An 18,546-nucleotide genomic window follows, 5' to 3' on the forward strand; every position below is an offset into this window, starting at 1 on the left:
GTGCAATATTCCATCGTCGTAGAGATTATCAATCCATCCCGTATAGTCTCGTGTGCTCTTACAAGTCGACAAACGTCTTGGCAATACTCTGGTCTGTTTTGGTGATCCTTATTAGGGTTATTCTTTGCTTTGAAGAATGGGGCGAGGATAGTTTTTATATACAGCCTGGCTATTGAGTTTGAGATCAACCGTCGGAGATTATGTAGGCACTGAAGGCTATCAAAAACTTGCGACAATAGCAGTAATTACAGCATTGGTCTCAAAAATGCACTCTTGCTTCCTGTTCCCAGCGTGTAATCCCTAGCTAGATATGGATATGCACCAGTGACACTGAAATATATATTTTGCATTCTCTACCGTCGCGCACATTGGTCCTTGATTATAAAGATTATTTCCTTTCTAGGCCCACTGGACGCAAAACCAAGAGTGGACGGGTTCATATAGTACCACAGAGCCCTTAATTGTATTGGTTGACACCGGCCAGGCGTGGATATCTGCCAGACTGAAACTCGGAGCTGGGGCATCAGAGTGGAGATTTCCGGATATTGCGGCCCCTCGGCAAAAATTTTTCCTTTACCCCTTTTTTCCTCGAATTTGTCTTAGCCTCAGGGTTTCAATCTCACAAAACGAAGTTTACTCGGTAGGAAAGGATATTAGAGAGATTGCCCCTGGAGGGTAGTGCTACGAATTAAGTTGGCCAGGCTGATAACCTGGATTGTGTCGTTGCCACTCAGGGGAAGTGGCGCACCAAATGGCCCTCTTTTTTTCTCTCGGAGAAAAAAAAAAAAAAAATAAATAAATAAAATAAAAATAAGAATAGAAATGAACTAATTCTCGCGCCGAGGAAAACGAAGAATGCCGATTGGATCGACTATAGCAATCCCGTACAATGCAGAGAGTAGCATACTTGTATCATGACCTGTGGCGGATTTGCGTGATGTCAAACCCTTGACCCTGATGAGGCCCCATAACCCGATCTTGACGAGGCCTCGTGAAATCGTACTGAAGAAGCAGTCTGTATCATAGCAAACAGGCATTCTGACTCTGTGGTCATCATGATGGTGTTCTCGAGATCAGAGTGAAGGCCAGCATTGACGTCAGAAACCGTTTCCTTTCACAGTCTCAAAGCAACGAAGCAATCCATTGGACAAGAAGGCAGATGCAGTGGGACGAAATGTCAGAGGCACAGCGCTACAGAGCAACCGGCTCAACCGGCGCGTTGGCTACCGTGAGAGACCCTGTGATTGACCGAGTAGAGCTCTAGATCTTGTCAACATGGCTCCACTTCTGGCGGAAAATCTCCACCACTTCGTTGACGAAAGCTTGTTGAAGTACTCGGCGAGCGCTAGAGCGCTGTTCATTTCCTATCATAGAGTAGCTCATTGGTTCAACTTTCGGGAGATTTCCCTGCGCTCATCGAGAAAAAAAAAAATCTCGTGTTGTCCTTATCTAGCTTCTTTGCAGTTGAGTCAACCAGCCCAAGATTCTCTTCTGCCCGTTACTGTGGCGTTGTCCTCGAGATTCGACTAGCGTTAGCGACACATCACCTTGCTGAGTTACATTGAAATGTGCAATCATGGACGACAGCAGCCCAAGACGCCCCCGAGCTAGGGTGAGTTCCTTGATCAGGGATTGACCCAACCCATCTCACAGTGCTCACGGCTTCTTGCTAACTAACGCGGAATCGCGATGGGTGTAGTCAGAAGGGACCAGCCAGGGTAGACTAGAAATCAACAGGGAGATGTCGCCGGGCTCACCGAGACGCGGCGTGAGTGATACGGCCAACTATAGCTCTCCCACGCGCCGCACTTCAGGAGTGGACACCTCCAGAGATGGTGGTGAGTCGGACGGGATGCGACGCCGCAGTATTGTCCGCTCCGTACGGACAGGCAGTTTGGCCCAGCGAACGACTCTAGCCGAGCGCACGCAAGGGCAATTCACCATAGGGGGCCCAGAGGACGGTCCACAGCTGTGGCAGGCACACGAACCCTTTGTCCAGCCGGGGTATTCAGACCTCAACCCCTCTTATGAACAGGCCGCAAATGCGAAGCCCATCTGGTCTCTCGCAAAGCCCTTGCCGCGTGTAGTGCGGGCTGGCATGGTGCCCACGAAGGAGGAGTTGCTTGATGCGCGGTTGCAGCCAGAGCGTCCGGCTGAAAACTCCCAGAAGCTGGGACTCGATGTGAATCCAAATGACTTGGAGCAAGGCCAAATTCCCAAAATGGCAGATCCCCGGAAAATGGCAGCGCAGGTAGAGGACGCCCGCCTTCAGCGAGAAAATAACTTTGTCAATAAAGTTCTCACTGGAGATGTTGGTCCATCACGCATATCCCGGACTTCCTCTACTCGCCGGCGCCGCCCGTCAGTGCGGATTGATGCCTCGAGCGATCAGCTTTCGACAGTGCCAGAAAGGCCGAGCGCGGTCCCGAGCGTAGGCTCCGTTCACGCTGGGGAAGGCCAACTTCATGGGAGGGACGAATTACTTGAGCCCGTGCCAGAGCAACCGGAGGCGGACCTGCCGGGGGGGATGCGCTGCCCGATCTATTGGCGCTGCATGAATCAACACTTCCAGACGATCTGCACCCGCTAGTGCAGGGGCTGGTGGAAGACGAAGTACACAACAATCATACGACCTGGTCCGTTATTCGCACTCACCATCGTGAGGCGCTAGCGGAATCCCTGGCGGTATTTGTCCAGCTGACCATTGGCTTCTGTGCTGATATTTCTGTTACCGTGGCCGATGCTGGTAATCCTAATACAACGGCGTGGGCATGGGGCTTTGCTACCATGATGGCGATCTATATCTCCGGTGGTGTCTCTGGTGCCCATCTCAATCCCAGTGTTACGATTATGTTATGGTTTTATCGTGGCTTCCCCAAACGTAAGATGCCGGAGTATTTCCTAGCGCAGTTCGTGGGTGCATTTGTTGCTGCCTTGACAGCCTACGGTGTATACTACCAATCCATTCATCAATATCTCCTCACTCACCAAGATACGGGGATTGTGACCAGCTTCGTAACGGGCCAGCGTCAATCATGGATTGACCCAGCAACCGCGTTCTTTACGGAACTACTCGGGACGGTCCTCACGGCCACGACGATCTTGGCCTTGGGTGACGACCAGAATGCACCACCCGGGGCGGGCATGAACTCGTTGATCGTTGGGCTCATGGTGTTCGTGCTTTCGAACACCTTCTCCTACCAGACAGGCGCTGCCTTCAACCCCAGTCGAGACTTCGGGCCGCGCCTGGCCCTTCTCGCGCTCGGGTACGGGTCCGAACTGTTCACGAACCCTTACTGGTTTTACGGGCCGTGGGCCGGTTCTCTATGCGGTGCTATGATCGGTGCGTTTCTGTATGATTTCATGATCTTCACCGGTGGTGAATCGCCAGTGAACTACCCTTGGGAGCGCACACAGCGCTCGCTGCGGAAGAGTCGCATCAAATGGAAACGCCGACTACGTATTGACCGTCGACGCCGTGGTATCCCCGACAAGGTGGTTGCTTAATGTTGCTAATTGAAAAGCCCATCCAGTTGTTGAGGCGTGCGTGGTGATGTTGTTGGCATGACTGCAGGGAATCCTCCTTTTGTTTGTCTAGACCAATGGACATCTCTCGACTGTTGGCTATCTCGCGCTGGTCGTTATTTCCTCCTGTATATACATCACATAGACTGATATAGAAGCAGAATGAGAACTTACTGTTCCTACATCGCGTTCGAATTTCAACCTGGACCGGGTAGCCCAATCGGGTAAACCGGGTCACATGGCCTCAGCTGACACCACGTGGGGCGTGGAAACCCGAGATCGACAATCCAAGGATGGAAGCCTTCACCACTCCACAGCCATCCAATGCGCGTCCTTAGCCGCGTACCCACGTCTAGAACCTCTTCTCGCGTGTTGACTACCTCGGCTTTCGGGAAGCTCCAGACCACATCCATAATGCCCAAGGCACAAGCAAAAGCAGAACCATCAGATCTTCCCACTCACCCCTTTAGATCAGCCATTGACTTTGAACAATTTCTCGAGCGAGAGCATGCCACATCTCCAGGGATCTATGTGAAGCTGGCCAAAAAGTCTTCAGGCATTCCATCCGTGTCTCGCGACGAAGCGGTGGAGACCGCATTGTGTTTCGGATGGATCGATGGTCGTGCGCACGCGTACGATGAGGACTGGTGGCTGGTACGATATACCCCACGACGTGCGAAGAGCATCTGGTCCAAGAAAAACGTGACGACCGTCGAGTCGTTGCTCAACGCCGGTCGTATGCGGCCAGCCGGTTTGGCCGTGGTCGAAGCGGCACAGGCGGATGGTCGCTGGGCTCGTGCATACGATGGCCCGGCCAGTATCACCGTGCCAGAAGATTTCGCCGCTGCACTGACACAGACGCCGGCAGCCTCAACTTGCTTTGAAGGATTGAATCGGTCAGACCGCTACTCGGTGTTGGTTCAGCTTCAGTGGATCACTCCGCAGCGCCGAGCGAAGCGCATCGAGACATTGGTCCAGATGCTAGCAGATGGTAAAACACTAGGAGCGTCCGACAAGTCAGCTAAACCCAGCAAACGGAAAACTGTGGACAGGAACCATGAAAAGGGTGGACGTCGGAAAGCATCGAAAAAAGCATGACCGATGCCCAGTCCACGATATCGATAGACAAGGCAACATGAGGCTTCAGATTCACCAGACACAGAGTGCTAACTCCAATTCTTTGCGACGATTTAGGAAGCGTAGATCACTAGAACACGCTGGGTTCAGCTCCTTTTCCTGTGTTTAGGATACTAGATTTGTGACTGAGAAAGTGACCATTCGCCTTTGTTGCCTAAATAATATTATTATGACATCTATACCAATTCTGCATCCGTGAACTATGCGAGAACTAGTAAGCAGCTTCCGACCTTCTCTAGATGTACTCCGGAGCCAGGATGTCCATGTATCGGGAGCATGTAGCGGCCGAGGTGTAGCCTAGTGTGTTGCTTTGTTTTCGTACTGAGGATAGTATGTGTATATCCTCATATCACCACCCCCATCAATGTAGATCTCCTCAGGAAAGCAACGTATGAAGGCAGCAGGTACATACACGTGGCTGATATTGTCGGCAACACCGATATGAATCTACCATCGGCAAGCTGCCGATCGAAACGGATCGGGAGCTAGCCGAACAACTCGGGAGGAGCCGACGTTCCTGCAGAAGCTGAAGAATTCTCTCACGATACGATATCAACCGAGATTGCAGCTTCCTAGAAATAGAAACTACGTACCCATAGAGTCACTTGCCGCCTGGGGGAACCACTCGACAACAGAACTATGATTGGCCTGCCATGACCCGCATCGCGAAAGAGGTCCCATGTGTCTCTGCGGGGAGACAGCTTATCAGCTAGAACCGTTTTTTGGTTCCAACTAGCCTCTTGGAAGACCATTTGGACCCCAGTTTAACCATACTTTAATCATTAGACTGTCCCCCAGCATCTGAGTCCCCTCTGAAGTAAGAGGACTGGGACCCCATTCAGTGAAGGTGTAGAAGGTGATGATAATTTTCCTGTAATTGATAAGAATACGGGCCAAAAAAGAGCAATTTCGCAAGCCGGTGCCGTGCTGGATTCAGGGTTACATCGTCTCGAAGGAATGAAGCCGATGACCTGATGCATCAGGACCTGGCCATTTCTATTGCACTGGTTATTCGCCTTGTGCCTGAGGACCACCCGGGCCCGCGAGTTAAACATGGTGCGCCATTTGGCATGCTGGGGCCATACCTTCAGGGGAAGCCTTAGAAGGAAGATTGGAAGTGCAGATCAATGGGGTCACTTCACGACTAAGGGGGCATTGGTTCACCCGGAGCCATGACAGCGTTACATTACAATGCGTCGATCTTTTTGGGGGCGATGCTTCGTAGTACGTTCTCACAGTATCCATGGCTCCAGAATCATATGGTTGAAGCATTAGACAGGGTATAAAGACCCGCACATTTCTTGCAGAATGAGCGTGAAATCAACAGACCTACATCCCCAATTCCAAGCTCTCATCGCACAATCTGCTGTTCCTTTCACACAATGCGTCTTTCTGAGATCCTCGCCGTTGCTCTGGCCACTGGTGCCACCGCATATGATCTGCCGGAAAACTTGCGGGATATCTATTATAAGCATAAGGTACATCACTCTACCGTCGTTCAATCCTGTGTCACGGACGTAGTGTCTAATATTTACATTTCTACAGGGAAAATGTTCCAACGTACTGAAGGGGGGCTTTACCAACGGTGGCCACAGCGATGGGAACTCCTTCGAATACTGCGGTGACATCGAGGGAGCAATCTTCATGCACTCCTCTGCCAAGGGTGGCCAGTACACGAACATGGATGTCGACTGCGATGGAGCCAACAACTCTCATGGGAAGTGCTCCAATGACCCCTCCGGTCAAGGTCAAACCGCTTTCAAGGATGAGGTCAAGAAGTTCGGAATTTCCGACCTCGATGCCAATCTGCATCCCTACATTGTGTTTGGAAACGAGGACGACTCGCCCGAGTTCAAGCCTCAGAAGCACGGAATGGAGCCGTTGAGTGTTATTGCGGTTGTGTGCAAGGGCCAGCTGGTATGTATATTATCCTCCCCAGGGAACATTGCCAGCTAATCTGAGCTACTCAGCATTACGGTATCTGGGGTGACACCAACGGTGGCACTTCTACTGGCGAGGCTTCCCTTTCTATGGCGGAGCTTTGCTTCTCCGATGAGAACCCCGATGGTGATAGTGGCCATGATGAAAATGATGTCCTCTATATCGGATTCACCGGCAAGGATGCGGTTCCTGGAAAGAGTGCCAACTGGAAGGCCAAGACGACCCAGGAGTTCGAGGACAGCATCAAGTCGATCGGTGATAAGCTGGTTGCTGGTCTCAAGGCTTAGGCTGTTGATTATGGGGCTTGGACGAACGGCGCGGATTAGCCCGGATCACTGTACAGCATATATAGGTCTTCATGTGTTTAGTCGAAGTGGTGTGTATATGTACACTTAGTGAAATCATAGTATCTATCCAGAATCCTTTGCTAATAGTACGCATTGCGTTAAATAATCTCGTATATTGTTGTACTCGACTATCACTCATGATTGACCACAAATATCTCTTCGGAAACCTAGAAGACTACATGACAGATCGAGATGCCCTACACCCCAGCTTGGGGCGCCATGCCGGATGCCATCTTGCGGCCCTCCTCGAAAGCATCTTTAATCTCGTCCAACTTGGTATCCCACCTAACGCCCTCCTCCTTCGTTTCCAGCGGGTCTCGATTGAGCGTCTCCACATCGACATGCACATCCGCGCGCAATGTCATCGTTCCTCGTGCAATAGGGGTGCCGAGGTTGTCAATTAATCCCGGGCCTTTGGCATCGTCCGCCTTGGGATCCTCGTAGACTTTAACGTTGAAGACCTTGTCCGGACGGAAGAAAAAGTCCTTACTCAAGAGGACAGGATCGTTGTTCGTCGGTGGGAATGGATGCATCGTTTCCTCGCGGTAGCCCGTTAAGGTGAGGATCAGAGCTTTGTGGTTGCGCAGCCGAGGACGCACTTTCTTGAGGAGCTCCTTGTCGAGTTTGACATTAGAGGCAGACAGGTTCACGTTAGGTGCCTGTAGCAGCATATGCGAGATATGGTACTGGTCCTCGGAGCCGTACAAATAGAATGGCATAAAGTGTCGTGGATAGTGGTCGTCGCGATTAGCCGAGTTCAAAGGACGACTTATAACAACACGAGTCATCTCCACGGTACATTGGATAGGATTGCCGATGAACGTGTCGCCCTCGCGGGCGCCAATAACGCCATCTATCTTGAGTGCTTCTTTCTTGATTTTCGTGATCAACTCCTCGAGATTCTGGGACTCCTTGGACTTGAACACAATGTCCTGGGCCGAAAATCTGTTCTTGAGCGCTTTGTAGGCCTCTTGTGTGTCCGACTCCAGCGTGGCGGCTAAGATGATCTGCTCGCGCTGTGTAGCGCGGTGGAAACTCGTCTGGAAATCCAGGAAGACTTCATCGGTTCCCCGGAGAAGGAACTCGAGTTCCTTCTGCTCGCGGCTGTTCCGCGTGCGACAGTGTTTCACTTCCTCAATGATCACTTTCTCGAGTTCCTCCTTCATAAGCTTCGTGATGAAGTCTCTGGTGGTAGGGAAGGGGCTCATCACAACATTTCGCAAGACCCAAAGATCCTGCGCGCAGGGAGCGAGTCCGAGACGCCGCATGAAATTCTGAGCACATTGGCCGTACAAGGCTGGCTCGAACTGCGTTGAAGTCAGGAACAGTAATGGCTTCTCGGGCTTGCCCTTGGTGGTGGTGATGGACAATCGGTTCACCACTCTCCTCATCAGATAGTTGGCTTCTTCCAACTCCGTGTTGAGGTTGCCCTGCTCATCATACCAGTTGATCGCGAAGGCGTTGATATTGAGGTCGGAGCCAATATTGCGCAGCCAATCCATGATCTCCTTCTCCTTACTGATTTCATCATTGCTCTTCTCAATCACATTCTTGAGGATCCACTCTCGACGGCTGTTAACCTCGTCGCTCAAGGTGCCTTTGCCGTCCTTCTCGATTGGCAACGGGTTGAAGGGAATGATAATATAGTACGGCTTTTTTTCCTTCCAGCCCGGCTGGTCAACGTGCATGGCGGCGTACCAGGCGGATAGCTTGCAAAAGTCAGAAAACGGCAGTCCACAGGATCCACACAGAGAGGGAAGGAGGTCTTACCCGCGCACTGGTAAAGGCTGCCTCGCCCAAGAGACGACCATATCCGCTGGGACTGAGGCCGATTGTCTGGTTGGACATCCAAGCGGCCATGGCTGCGGCACCGGGCTTGCTGCCCTCAACCCCATAGACGCCGATATTCTCCGTCGACCCCTGCGTCAGATATGGGCTGGTCCAAGTGACCAAAAACCGCATGCGACCATCCCGATAACACAAACTGCCCGCGGGATAGGGGATGTAGCCCGCCTTGTGGGGGTCCACCGTGATGGTATCGGCCTCCTTGAGTGCGATCATATCGGTGAGCGTGTCCTGCCTCAACGCTAAGGAGGGGACCTCGTCCACCGCGGTATTTCCATCATTATCGTCGCTGGGCTTAGTCGGGTCCATCATCTTCCGGGGGATCATGCTGGCAAAGTAACCACCCCAGGCAGCGTCCGCATGCACCAAGAATGACAGTCCCCGGTCCTGGAACCGACGACGCATGGCCAGGATCTCATGCAATCGATCCACCCCACCTTCTTCCGTTGTTCCAATGACGGCCACGACTGCATACACAGCCTGACGTTCTTCGAGACAGCGATTCAGCTCTCGCTCGAGAGCGTCGAGAGAAATGCGACCCTCCATGTCGAGCTCCACGCCCTGCATGTTGGCAGACCCAATGCCAGCGATCGCTATCGAAGTTAGCCACTGATCTTCGAAGGAGAGAGGAGAATACGCACCACCGCCTTTGGGCCACGAGTAATGCCGTGTTTGCGCAAGGAAATACTTGGCGGGCTTCGTGATACGAAACTCGCGCTCTAGCACGTCCTTGCCAGTCGTTTGGATGGTAAATGGCGTCAAGGCCTGTTCGAGGAACTTCGAGGTGACACCAAACTGTCTATAGAGAGCATCTCCCATGTCCAGGATGACGTCGGGCTGGAGGTTGAGCAGTTCCCAGACGCCCAGGTCTTTGAACAACTTCTCTTCTCCAACACAGGTGGTCACCTGGAAATCGTTCGCTATGAAGCCAAGAGGTCCTTCCTTCATAGCCTGATACAACGTAAGGGGGTAGAACTTGAGATTGCGGGCTGCCGATGAGTAGGTCAGAAGAATGACAATGGTTGTCATGGCCGGAAGGCTTACTTACCAACCCAAATGGATTCAAGATTGGCCACAGTCCCATCACAGGTGATGTGACCCCAAGACAGAGGCAAGTGTGTGACTTCTTCATGTATATTATATCCAAACATTTCGCATAGTTGCTGTCCCACCTTCAGCTCCACGACTGTGGTGAATGGACTTGCCTCGACGGCCACATTGTTCGGATTATAGATCATCGTCATGAAATAGCCTAGGAGACCTGGCATAGTCATGTCCGTACACATGTGGCCTTGATAGCGGGGGTGCCAGAAAGGGATTGAATGCTCGCCCAAAAGCGCAGCAGTCTTTTTGACAGCCTCCTGGAATTTCTTGTAGACCGGCCCTAACTTTTGTCGGGCCGTGTCGGAGATGAATGCCTACTGTCCGCGTTAGTCTATTCATGTGCACTGTAGTTTGAGGACTAAATGGAAAGCAAAGGAAGAACAGTCACACCTCATCCTCACCGTAGCTGTCACGAGTCTTCTTAAGCTGCTCTAGGATGACTGCAATATTATCGCTGAACGGTTCCAGATTCTCAGACTTGGGCCCAATGAAGTAGGAGCTGATAAGATCATGGTTACTGATCTTTGGTGGCCCTGGGTCGCCCATGGTGTCGTTGCTTGGGATGTGGTGCTTCTCTCCTCTTGGTATCCAGGTGAGAGATGGAGCTGTTATCAGTCAGAAGGTTCTCACGTCCACGCTCCCATATTTATACCATTCTCTCCCTCTACTGCAATCGTACTTTCCAGCTATGCAACTACCCCGCCTACCTCAGCTGACTCGGTTCGCTCTGTATCATGCACGAGCAGATGCAGGATTGACCTTTCAGGCGCGGGGCCTATACACCAGGGAATGATCGGCCATCAATCAGAGCTGAAAAGGAAGGTAGATTGTTACCCAATAGAGTGACGGTGGCCACCATCTCCATCCGAGAACGATGAACAGATTACCGACAACGTATTTCACCACTCCTATCAGAAGAGACGTCTCATAATGTACCACGACTAGACCTTGATCTCTTCAAGGTGCGAGACCATCAAGACACCCGTACAACTTGCTTGACTGATACATGGAGACGAAGCGTCCATAGAGAGGCAAGTACCTACAGGCAGGCAAGGTTTGAAATCTTGCATGGTTGACATACTACCTTCTGGGCATCGAAGGAGAATACGGGGCTTTCTCAGCCGTTGATAGTAGAGTCAGGCTCGTGTAGGACCCATCCACCCTGCAAGCAGTGACGTGTCGGTGTACCCGGATGCACGGTCAATCTTGGACTTGATCTATCATTTTCAGGCGGCCACAATGAACCGATCTGCACCAGGCCCCGGGCTAGGGATGATTAGTTACTTACTTGGTGGGGACGAATAAAGTATATTGATGAGTTGGAAACTGGAAGTATAGCGTATGGCCCTGGCTTTCCTGTCGTAGTCGAGAATATATGCCAGGCTCCTTCCCTATCGTACCTAGAAGCGGACTCGGACATATCGAGGTTTGATCGTAAGTCAGAAGTGGAGAGAAGTAGCCTTTGATTTTGAACTGTGGATTGTCTCACACAGAAGAAGATCTTAGATACCCAAAGATCAGCAGCTGTGCGTCCACAGAAGGCACCGCCAAGACAGAAGAACAGTCTCTGCGCCAGCCACTGCCGCGAAGACCCACTGTCCTGCAGGAAGTCACCAATGCAAGGCGTCAACCGTGGTCAACGGGGCCTGAACATATGGCTGGCATAGGACGGCATCCAATAACGTGGATATATTCGCCGACGCCAGCTCTCGGAACCAACTGACTCGGAGTTAATCCAACTCAAATCGCCCTCTCCGCTACTCAGGTAGCTTCTTCCCCAAATAGTGGATCTTGGTACGCTGTGCACTGCTCGCCCTCCAAACTACATTCCTATAGGTGAGTGTTAGAAGAGCCTGCCACGTCACTATCTGCGGTTAATCAAGGAAAGCTACGAGTCCTTTCCTGCAGTTTTTTACTTCAATCTTTTCGAAGTTGACTCGTGGTCAAAGGGCATTGAAGCCTTACTGGTGGATAATCCCTAAGCTGCCCGGCGAAGACGTGGGATGCAATTGCCTAGAATTATTGTATGGATGCAGCGAGGATGTCTGCATTCAGCTCGATAGAGGACGAGTGGGGTGTCCTTCAAATCCACTTGGAAAGCTGATCATATTTGCATTGTAAAGGAATTGAACCACCGAGAAGATACGGAAATACGAGTGTGGGATGTGTACTTAGGCAAACAGCGCCGTCAAAACTCACACCAATCCTAGTCCAAAAAAAAAGAAAAAAAAAAAAAAAGATTGCATAAGCCTTTTGCTTAGATGGTATTTATAGGTGCGAACGGAGACTTGATCTTGAAGAACCCTTGACAAGCCAGGTATTACAATAGTCTACCTACGTGCCCTGAGAGACCACGAGGGTGGAGCGCCAAGAGGAGCTCGAATAAGTAGGACTAACCTTGGTGAAGAGTTCATGCCCTTTAATATTTAGTAGGAGGAAGCTTTCTTCAAGGCCATGGCGCACTGTTGATTATTGATGTTGGCTGGCCGAGCCCATATGCGTTCCCTGTCATTTGTTAGTCCCTGTTCCATCATCAATCGATCGATGGTCCTAGAAAGAGACTTGAGATGAATATTGACAGTGAAATGATGTCAGTCTGCACAATCCGAGAAGCCAACTGTCAAAGTCTTGCTAAGAAGTACTTGCGAACCGGATAGCTTACTTGCCAATGGCCCCAGTAGCTTATACCTGGAATTTGACCATATGCCCTGATCAGCACTGGCCTCTCCTTGAACTACGCAATATCTTTCTCTTCTTTCATCTTTACTCTTGCATCTTGGCTTTCCGTTTCCATCTCCCACCTGTTTTGCAGAGAGCAAACAACAGTCCCTATCGATTGCTGGCAAAATTGCTATCCGACTGACTGGGGCAACTTAGGCGAAGTTTCGGATTCTTTAACCGAGCAGACTAGGTATCATCATCATGAAGGGCACCTCTAACCCGGGGCGTTTCTACGTGGCCTATTGGCTATTAAATTCGGCCCGAGGGTCTCCTCCCAGCGATGGTCGAATGATATTAGGAGATGGTGATGATCGCCTCCGTTTTCCAAGGCTCGGCACGCCGATCGCAACATGGATAAATTGCTTTTAAGGGTCATGACTGCCAGTCAGGGAAATTCCGCCAACGGTGAATGTAGGCTGGACCTTTACATGAAACGTTTGGCCTGGGATGCACAGCATGTGCCATGACATTGTCTCTCGGTCACGCCGGCACGCGGGGGAATGGAGGCACATAAACATGCCGCCAGAGGTGCAAGTCCGGATGGACAGAATATCCCATTAACTGCAGAAATGGGATCTCTATGCAGGCATGTGGCTGTGGGTGCGTCGCTTTTCGCGGTCGCGACAGCCCAGATCAGGGTTCGTCTGAGCCCGTCCACCGTGAACACCCTCGCAGAACCCGATTTTCACACCTGGGCCATTGAAAACGAAAGCCAGAATGCGTCCACAACGCTTGACTCTCTCGATTTGACGTTGTCCGTCTCGCCCGAGTCGGACTTGGAGGGCAACAGCTACAAGTATCAATATACGCGGCCCATCTCCCATCTCGGAGAAAGAGTCGTCAACCAAGGGATTACCACCTCCAGCGACAACCCCGGGCCGATTACGTTGACCATCCAAGGTTTGGAAGCAGGGGAGCACACCCTGTTGACATGGCATAATGCCTGGGACTCTTTGGACTCCACCGCCACAATCTCCGTGTCGGTGGACGGTGAGGACAAGGCTTCGGTGCGTCGTTTCAAGCGAGACCCATGCGTATGAGTGCTCACATGGCCTATTTTTCTAGGACATTGAGCAGTCGATTCGCGTGGATAACATTTGGGAGACCGCCACATCTTATGTGACATTCACTGTGGACTCTGCCGGTCAACCGGTGGAAATCGTCTACACACCCTCCAGTGTGGATGGACTTGTCTATCTCAACGGCTTCGAGGTTGACACCCCGGCCTTGAAAGACCAAATCTCATTCCCTTCTCCATCGCATCGTGACGAGCACCTGCAGCTTGGCGGCGACGATAGTATCACAGCAACCTGGAGAGCCCCGTATTCTACTGCTGCAGTCACATATAATGTCTACATGGGAAATTCGTCCGATGCCCTCGACATTGTAAAAGAAGGGCTGAGTGAAACACAGGTAGCCCTATCAGGTACCGTATCCTTCTCTGGGCCGATTATCGAACCACTCTAACATAGCCAAGGGCTGAACACCATGGACACTTTCTACTGGCGTGTGGATGTGATTTCTGGCAACAGCACATATACAGGTCGGATATTCATGTTTCGGCTTGCACAATTAGCATTTCCGGGGGCGGAGGGATATGGGTGAGCTCTATTGCAGATCTATGGAACACGCCGATTGCTCGTATAATGACATCAAACAGTCGCTTTGCCCGTGGCGGTCGCGGGGGCAAAGTCGTCAAGGTGACCAGTCTGGAGGACAGTGAGGAGCCGGGAACCCTGCGTTACGCGCTGGCCGTCGCGACTGGTCCTCGGATTGTCGTGTTCGATGTGGGAGGGGTCATCACGATCAATTCGCGCCTCACGGTGAGTGACAGCTATGTGACGGTAGCCGGTCAAACGGCACCCGGCAAGGGCATCGCCGTCCAAGGCCACCCGTTGGGTCTCTCTGGTGCATCAGATGTGATCTTCAGGCATGTGCGTGTCAGACCAGGAAGTGGCTCGGGCGAGACAGTCGATGGCATGGGCATGGCAGGATCCAACTACTGCATTCTTGACCGCTGTTCAATGGTGAGTTTCTATACCTCCACTATACCTCCAGGACCTCTATGCGCAGTGAGTGACGGAAACCATAGGGATGGGGGATCGATGAGTGCTTCTCGTCCCGCACAGCGCATAACATCACCTTCCAGCGAAACATGATATCGGAGCCCCTCAACGTCGCGGGACACAAGAACTATCCTGAAGGGACAGCTCACGGGTATGCAGCAACCATTGGGGGCGACGTGGGCTCCTTCCACCATAACCTGATTAGCCATGCGGAAGGCCGGAGCTGGAGCATGGGTGGCGGTGTCGACGACAACTCGACCTTCGCTGGCCGTCTTGATATTCGGAATAACGTGGTGTACAACTTCGGTATGGCTATCCCTTCTATCCTGTCTACCGTCCAACTAATACCTTGGGAGGCTCGCGTGTTACCGATGGCGGTGCTAAGGAAGTGAACTTCGTGGGCAATCTGTACAAGCAGGGGCCGGCCAGCGAACTAACATATGCCCTGAAAGCTACGGTGAGTGCTCTGTCGAGATTAGTTAGTGTATCATACTATGACTAACCAGTCTGGGGGATACAGTATGAAGATAACTTGCCCGGAACCCAGCAGTATCATTGTGCTGGGAATTCGATGCCCGACGCATTTGACCAGGATTCCGTTCAATACCCACCAGGGGATGGCACAGGTCAGACCTCAAAGATCGCCTGCTATGCAGACGTCAGTATTGACCCGGCGCCTGAGTACCAAAAGTTCTTCGATGAGCCGTACGTCCAGGGCCATTCTTCCTATTCCACCGTTTTTTCTTTTTTTTTTCATCTCGGACAGAAGTGCTAATATAACTTCTGAGATAAGTTTTTTCCCCTCGTATATCGAAGAGCATACGTCCACGGAAGCCTACAAGCGTGTGCTCTCGGACAGTGGCGCCAGTCAGCCTGTCGTGGATGACCACGACAAGCGCATTATCCAGGAGACCCTGAATGGAACAGCTACGTACAGCGGTTCGAAAACCGGCAAGCCGGGCCTAATCGACAACGAAGCGGATGTCGGTGGGCTGGAAGAATTCCCCACGACAACGCGGCCGACAAGTTGGGACGCCAACGACGATGGTATTGCAGATTGGTGGGACGACTCCACTGGCGGAGATGGCTATACGGTGATCGAAGGCTATATCAATTTTATGGCAGAGCCACATGTGTTTGTGGCTCCAGGGGCATCGGTCAAGTACGATTTGGCCGGCCTGGCTGGGGGGTTTTCCAATCCAGCTTTCGAGGTATCTGGCGGGGGGTTAGGCTCCGTATCTGTAGACGGTACAGTGGCAACGTACACTGCGGGTGATCAGGCCGGGGTAGACCGATTCATTGTAACCATCTCAGATGATGAGGACAGTACGTGGGAGAGGTCAGTGGGTGTCGCGATCTTTGACGACGCTGAGTCTGTGGAATAATGGCAGAGCGAGGTCATCCCGGGTACTGTTATCAAATGAAGTTTACAGTCAGAAGGAACTATGCACAATTCATGTATTCACTGAATTCCAAGAAATTAAACGATAATGTTGTAACTACTATCCAAATCTACCGTCATCAGCGACGGCTGGGATGAAACAGATTCCTAAATCATCATGTCACCCTGGCCGGACACAGTTTCTCTCATCCCAAATACCGATAGCAGTTCAACAGGACTCGGGTTCTGCCAGATGGTCAACTGTGTCGACTTTACAGGTCCAAGTGGATGAGCTTCACATATCCTGAGGCATCCCATCCGACAGAGGAGGTCCTACGTAAACTGAAATAAGTTAGCAGAGGAATCACCACTTGTTGGGAAAGACGATATACCTTTCCTGGCGTGCACTATATACCATACAAATGCCATGGCCGTGAACCCCACGAAGACCACCGACGCATAGTTCATCGAGACGGGGGTGACAGGCAAGGTGGAAGGCATACTGAACAGGACGAGCTCAAAGGCAATCCACGCCAGAGCAATGAGGTTCACCGTCGTTCCTAACGCTCGGCCACAGCTCCACCTTGCTTTGGATACTTCGGCGCGCTTGTTGTAGAATAGGGAGATGCTGATTGGAATGGAATAGGTGATGGCCAAGGCAATCACACCCACCGAGACGAACGCCGTAAAGGCACTGCTGCTGCCCAGGTTAATCAATCCCAAGAGCATCTGTACTACGGTCACAAGACCCAATGCCCATAGTGGAATGCGGAAGCGATCGTCCACACGAGAAAAAAGCCTTGACATGGGGAGGGCCGTATCTCGTGCCAGAGCCCAAGTACAACGAGAGGCAGCGTTGGTAATGCTGATGGAACAGAAGAACCCGACGACGAGAAGGAGGGAGACAAGACCGACAGCACCGGCCCGTGTCCCCATCACCACCAGAAACACATAGGGGATCGGTTGGCCGCTTGGCGCGTTGGTGATGTCGACCAGGTCGGGGAGAGTGACACAGAGAGGGATCACAAAGAAAAGGCCGGCGATGCCACCGACCGGGATGCAGAGGGCCATGGCCTTGGGCACCTTGATCGCTGGGGCATGTACTTCCTCGGCCATAGAGGAAACCATTCCTATCGCAGAGAAGACAAAGGCCGGGGGTAGCAGACCGATACAGAATGAAAAGTTTCCCCAGCCGGACAGGGAGGTATCGTACTGCGCAAGGGCATCGGAGGGAGTGTGACGGCCAGCTTTGGCGGAAACGGAGACTGCTACTAGAACTACAAGGATGCTAACCAGCGTCCAGCCCGCACAGAGGGTGTCTACAACTGGGAGGAAGCGGTTACCGAAGCCACAGATGAAGAAGGCCAGCATACAGATTGCGTAGAGCACTAGAAGGAGCTGCCAATCGGTAGCTTCCCAGTTGGCATAGATGGACACTGTGGCAACCAAGAGTTGCGCAAATGCGAAGTTGACCCCGAGAGTGATGGTCCAGTTCCCGATCAGCCACACCCACGCTGTGACAAATGAGAGAAGCTTGGCTTGTTTGCCAGACAACTGGAAGGACCAGTAGTACGGACCGGCCGAGGTGGGATATCGCGAGGCTAACTCGGCGAGCGACATGGCCACGCACTGATCCATGAGGCAGACCACGATCCAGCCGACGAAGATGGAGAGTTGGCCGCCACCATAGATGGCTTGCATCAGTGCACCGCTCTCGGCGAAGGGAATCCCAGCAATCGAGAGCGATTGGAACAGGAGCGTGAAGAGCGAGCGGTTTCGACGGAGTTCCGAGGGATATCCCAGCTCCCCGAGCGCCTGATCTGGGTCATCTTCTCGCGTCTCCAAGGGTTTCTCTGGGTCGGTCTTGTCGGACATTTCGGTCTCACAATCATGATAAATATGGAACGAGCATGGTTATGCCCATGGACTTCGGGGCAAGCCATCTTGTTTACATATAGTCAGTCGCGTAGCGTAGGTCCAGGTCATCTGCACCCCCTTGCTTCTCGCTTACCGAATCCGTCATCAATGCCATTGGCGATCCGGGTCAGATACCGACACATCGTCACGAAGCATGTAGAAAGACGTCACTTGCAGGTCGCATAGTCTGGCGAGGCGGTAAATATTGCGCGATCTGGTTAAGATAGCGTCGCGAAAACGCGGGGAGAGCTTCGCATCCGAGCTTGCCGATCTGCACTGAGGAAGCGAGATAGCCTCGCCTAAACTGTTTACGGGAATTTTAACCATATAGACTTTGCCATCTCCCCTCACGATCTCCACTTCTTGACCACTATCGGCAGTTCGCGATTGGATCCATCATCAAAGCCGCGAGTGGAGGCGTCACCAACGGTCAAGATCCAGAGTGATGTTGCGCACGGTCTTGCCTTCAGATTTCCATGGCCGGACAAGACCAGAGAGAGAATTAGCGTCATTGTTGTGAGGATAGACTGAGAGAATCGTGGCGCACAACGCATCCAAGCAT

General features: G+C 52.0%; 6 protein-coding genes across 6 annotated transcripts; 4 read left to right on the forward strand and 2 right to left on the reverse strand.

Annotated features, from left to right (window-relative positions):
* Window positions 1-1,576: 1,576 nt before the first annotated feature.
* ANOM_003144 (MIP/aquaporin family protein) lies at window positions 1,577-3,507 on the forward strand (the record flags this gene model as incomplete). Its single annotated transcript, XM_015548401.1, has 3 exons — window positions 1,577-1,612; window positions 1,700-2,361; window positions 2,499-3,507. The coding sequence occupies 3 exons, from the start codon at window positions 1,577-1,579 to the stop codon at window positions 3,505-3,507; spliced, it is 1,707 nt and encodes a 568-aa protein (XP_015410357.1).
* Window positions 3,508-3,939: 432 nt separating this feature from the next.
* Window positions 3,940-4,623, forward strand: ANOM_003145 (YdeI/OmpD-associated family protein; the record flags this gene model as incomplete). Its single annotated transcript, XM_015548402.1, has 1 exon — window positions 3,940-4,623. The coding sequence occupies one exon, from the start codon at window positions 3,940-3,942 to the stop codon at window positions 4,621-4,623; it is 684 nt and encodes a 227-aa protein (XP_015410380.1).
* A 1,421-nt stretch (window positions 4,624-6,044) lies between these two features.
* Window positions 6,045-6,890, forward strand: csnB (glycosyl hydrolase family 75 chitosanase csnB; the record flags this gene model as incomplete). The annotated part of the gene is made up of 3 exons (XM_015548403.1): window positions 6,045-6,140; window positions 6,208-6,579; window positions 6,633-6,890. The coding sequence occupies 3 exons, from the start codon at window positions 6,045-6,047 to the stop codon at window positions 6,888-6,890; spliced, it is 726 nt and encodes a 241-aa protein (XP_015410356.1).
* Window positions 6,891-7,147: 257 nt separating this feature from the next.
* ANOM_003147 (pyridoxal phosphate-dependent decarboxylase family protein) lies at window positions 7,148-10,445 on the reverse strand (the record flags this gene model as incomplete). Its single annotated transcript, XM_015548404.1, has 5 exons — window positions 7,148-8,659; window positions 8,721-9,388; window positions 9,437-9,784; window positions 9,844-10,213; window positions 10,290-10,445. The coding sequence occupies 5 exons, from the start codon at window positions 10,443-10,445 to the stop codon at window positions 7,148-7,150; spliced, it is 3,054 nt and encodes a 1,017-aa protein (XP_015410375.1).
* A 2,744-nt stretch (window positions 10,446-13,189) lies between these two features.
* Window positions 13,190-16,071, forward strand: ANOM_003148 (pectate lyase; the record flags this gene model as incomplete). Its single annotated transcript, XM_015548405.1, has 8 exons — window positions 13,190-13,627; window positions 13,686-14,046; window positions 14,098-14,221; window positions 14,281-14,647; window positions 14,713-14,992; window positions 15,043-15,143; window positions 15,207-15,391; window positions 15,480-16,071. 8 exons carry the CDS (start codon window positions 13,190-13,192, stop codon window positions 16,069-16,071), a joined length of 2,448 nt encoding a protein of 815 aa, XP_015410374.1.
* A 291-nt stretch (window positions 16,072-16,362) lies between these two features.
* ANOM_003149 (putative amino acid permease) lies at window positions 16,363-17,942 on the reverse strand (the record flags this gene model as incomplete). The annotated part of the gene is made up of 2 exons (XM_015548406.1): window positions 16,363-16,409; window positions 16,460-17,942. The coding sequence occupies 2 exons, from the start codon at window positions 17,940-17,942 to the stop codon at window positions 16,363-16,365; spliced, it is 1,530 nt and encodes a 509-aa protein (XP_015410373.1).
* Between the last annotated feature and the right edge of the window lie 604 nt (window positions 17,943-18,546).

Source organism: Aspergillus nomiae (genome assembly GCF_001204775.2).
Source record: "Aspergillus nomiae NRRL 13137 chromosome Unknown contig00031, whole genome shotgun sequence".
In the NCBI taxonomy this organism is placed as follows: Eukaryota; Fungi; Ascomycota; class Eurotiomycetes; order Eurotiales; family Aspergillaceae; genus Aspergillus; species Aspergillus nomiae.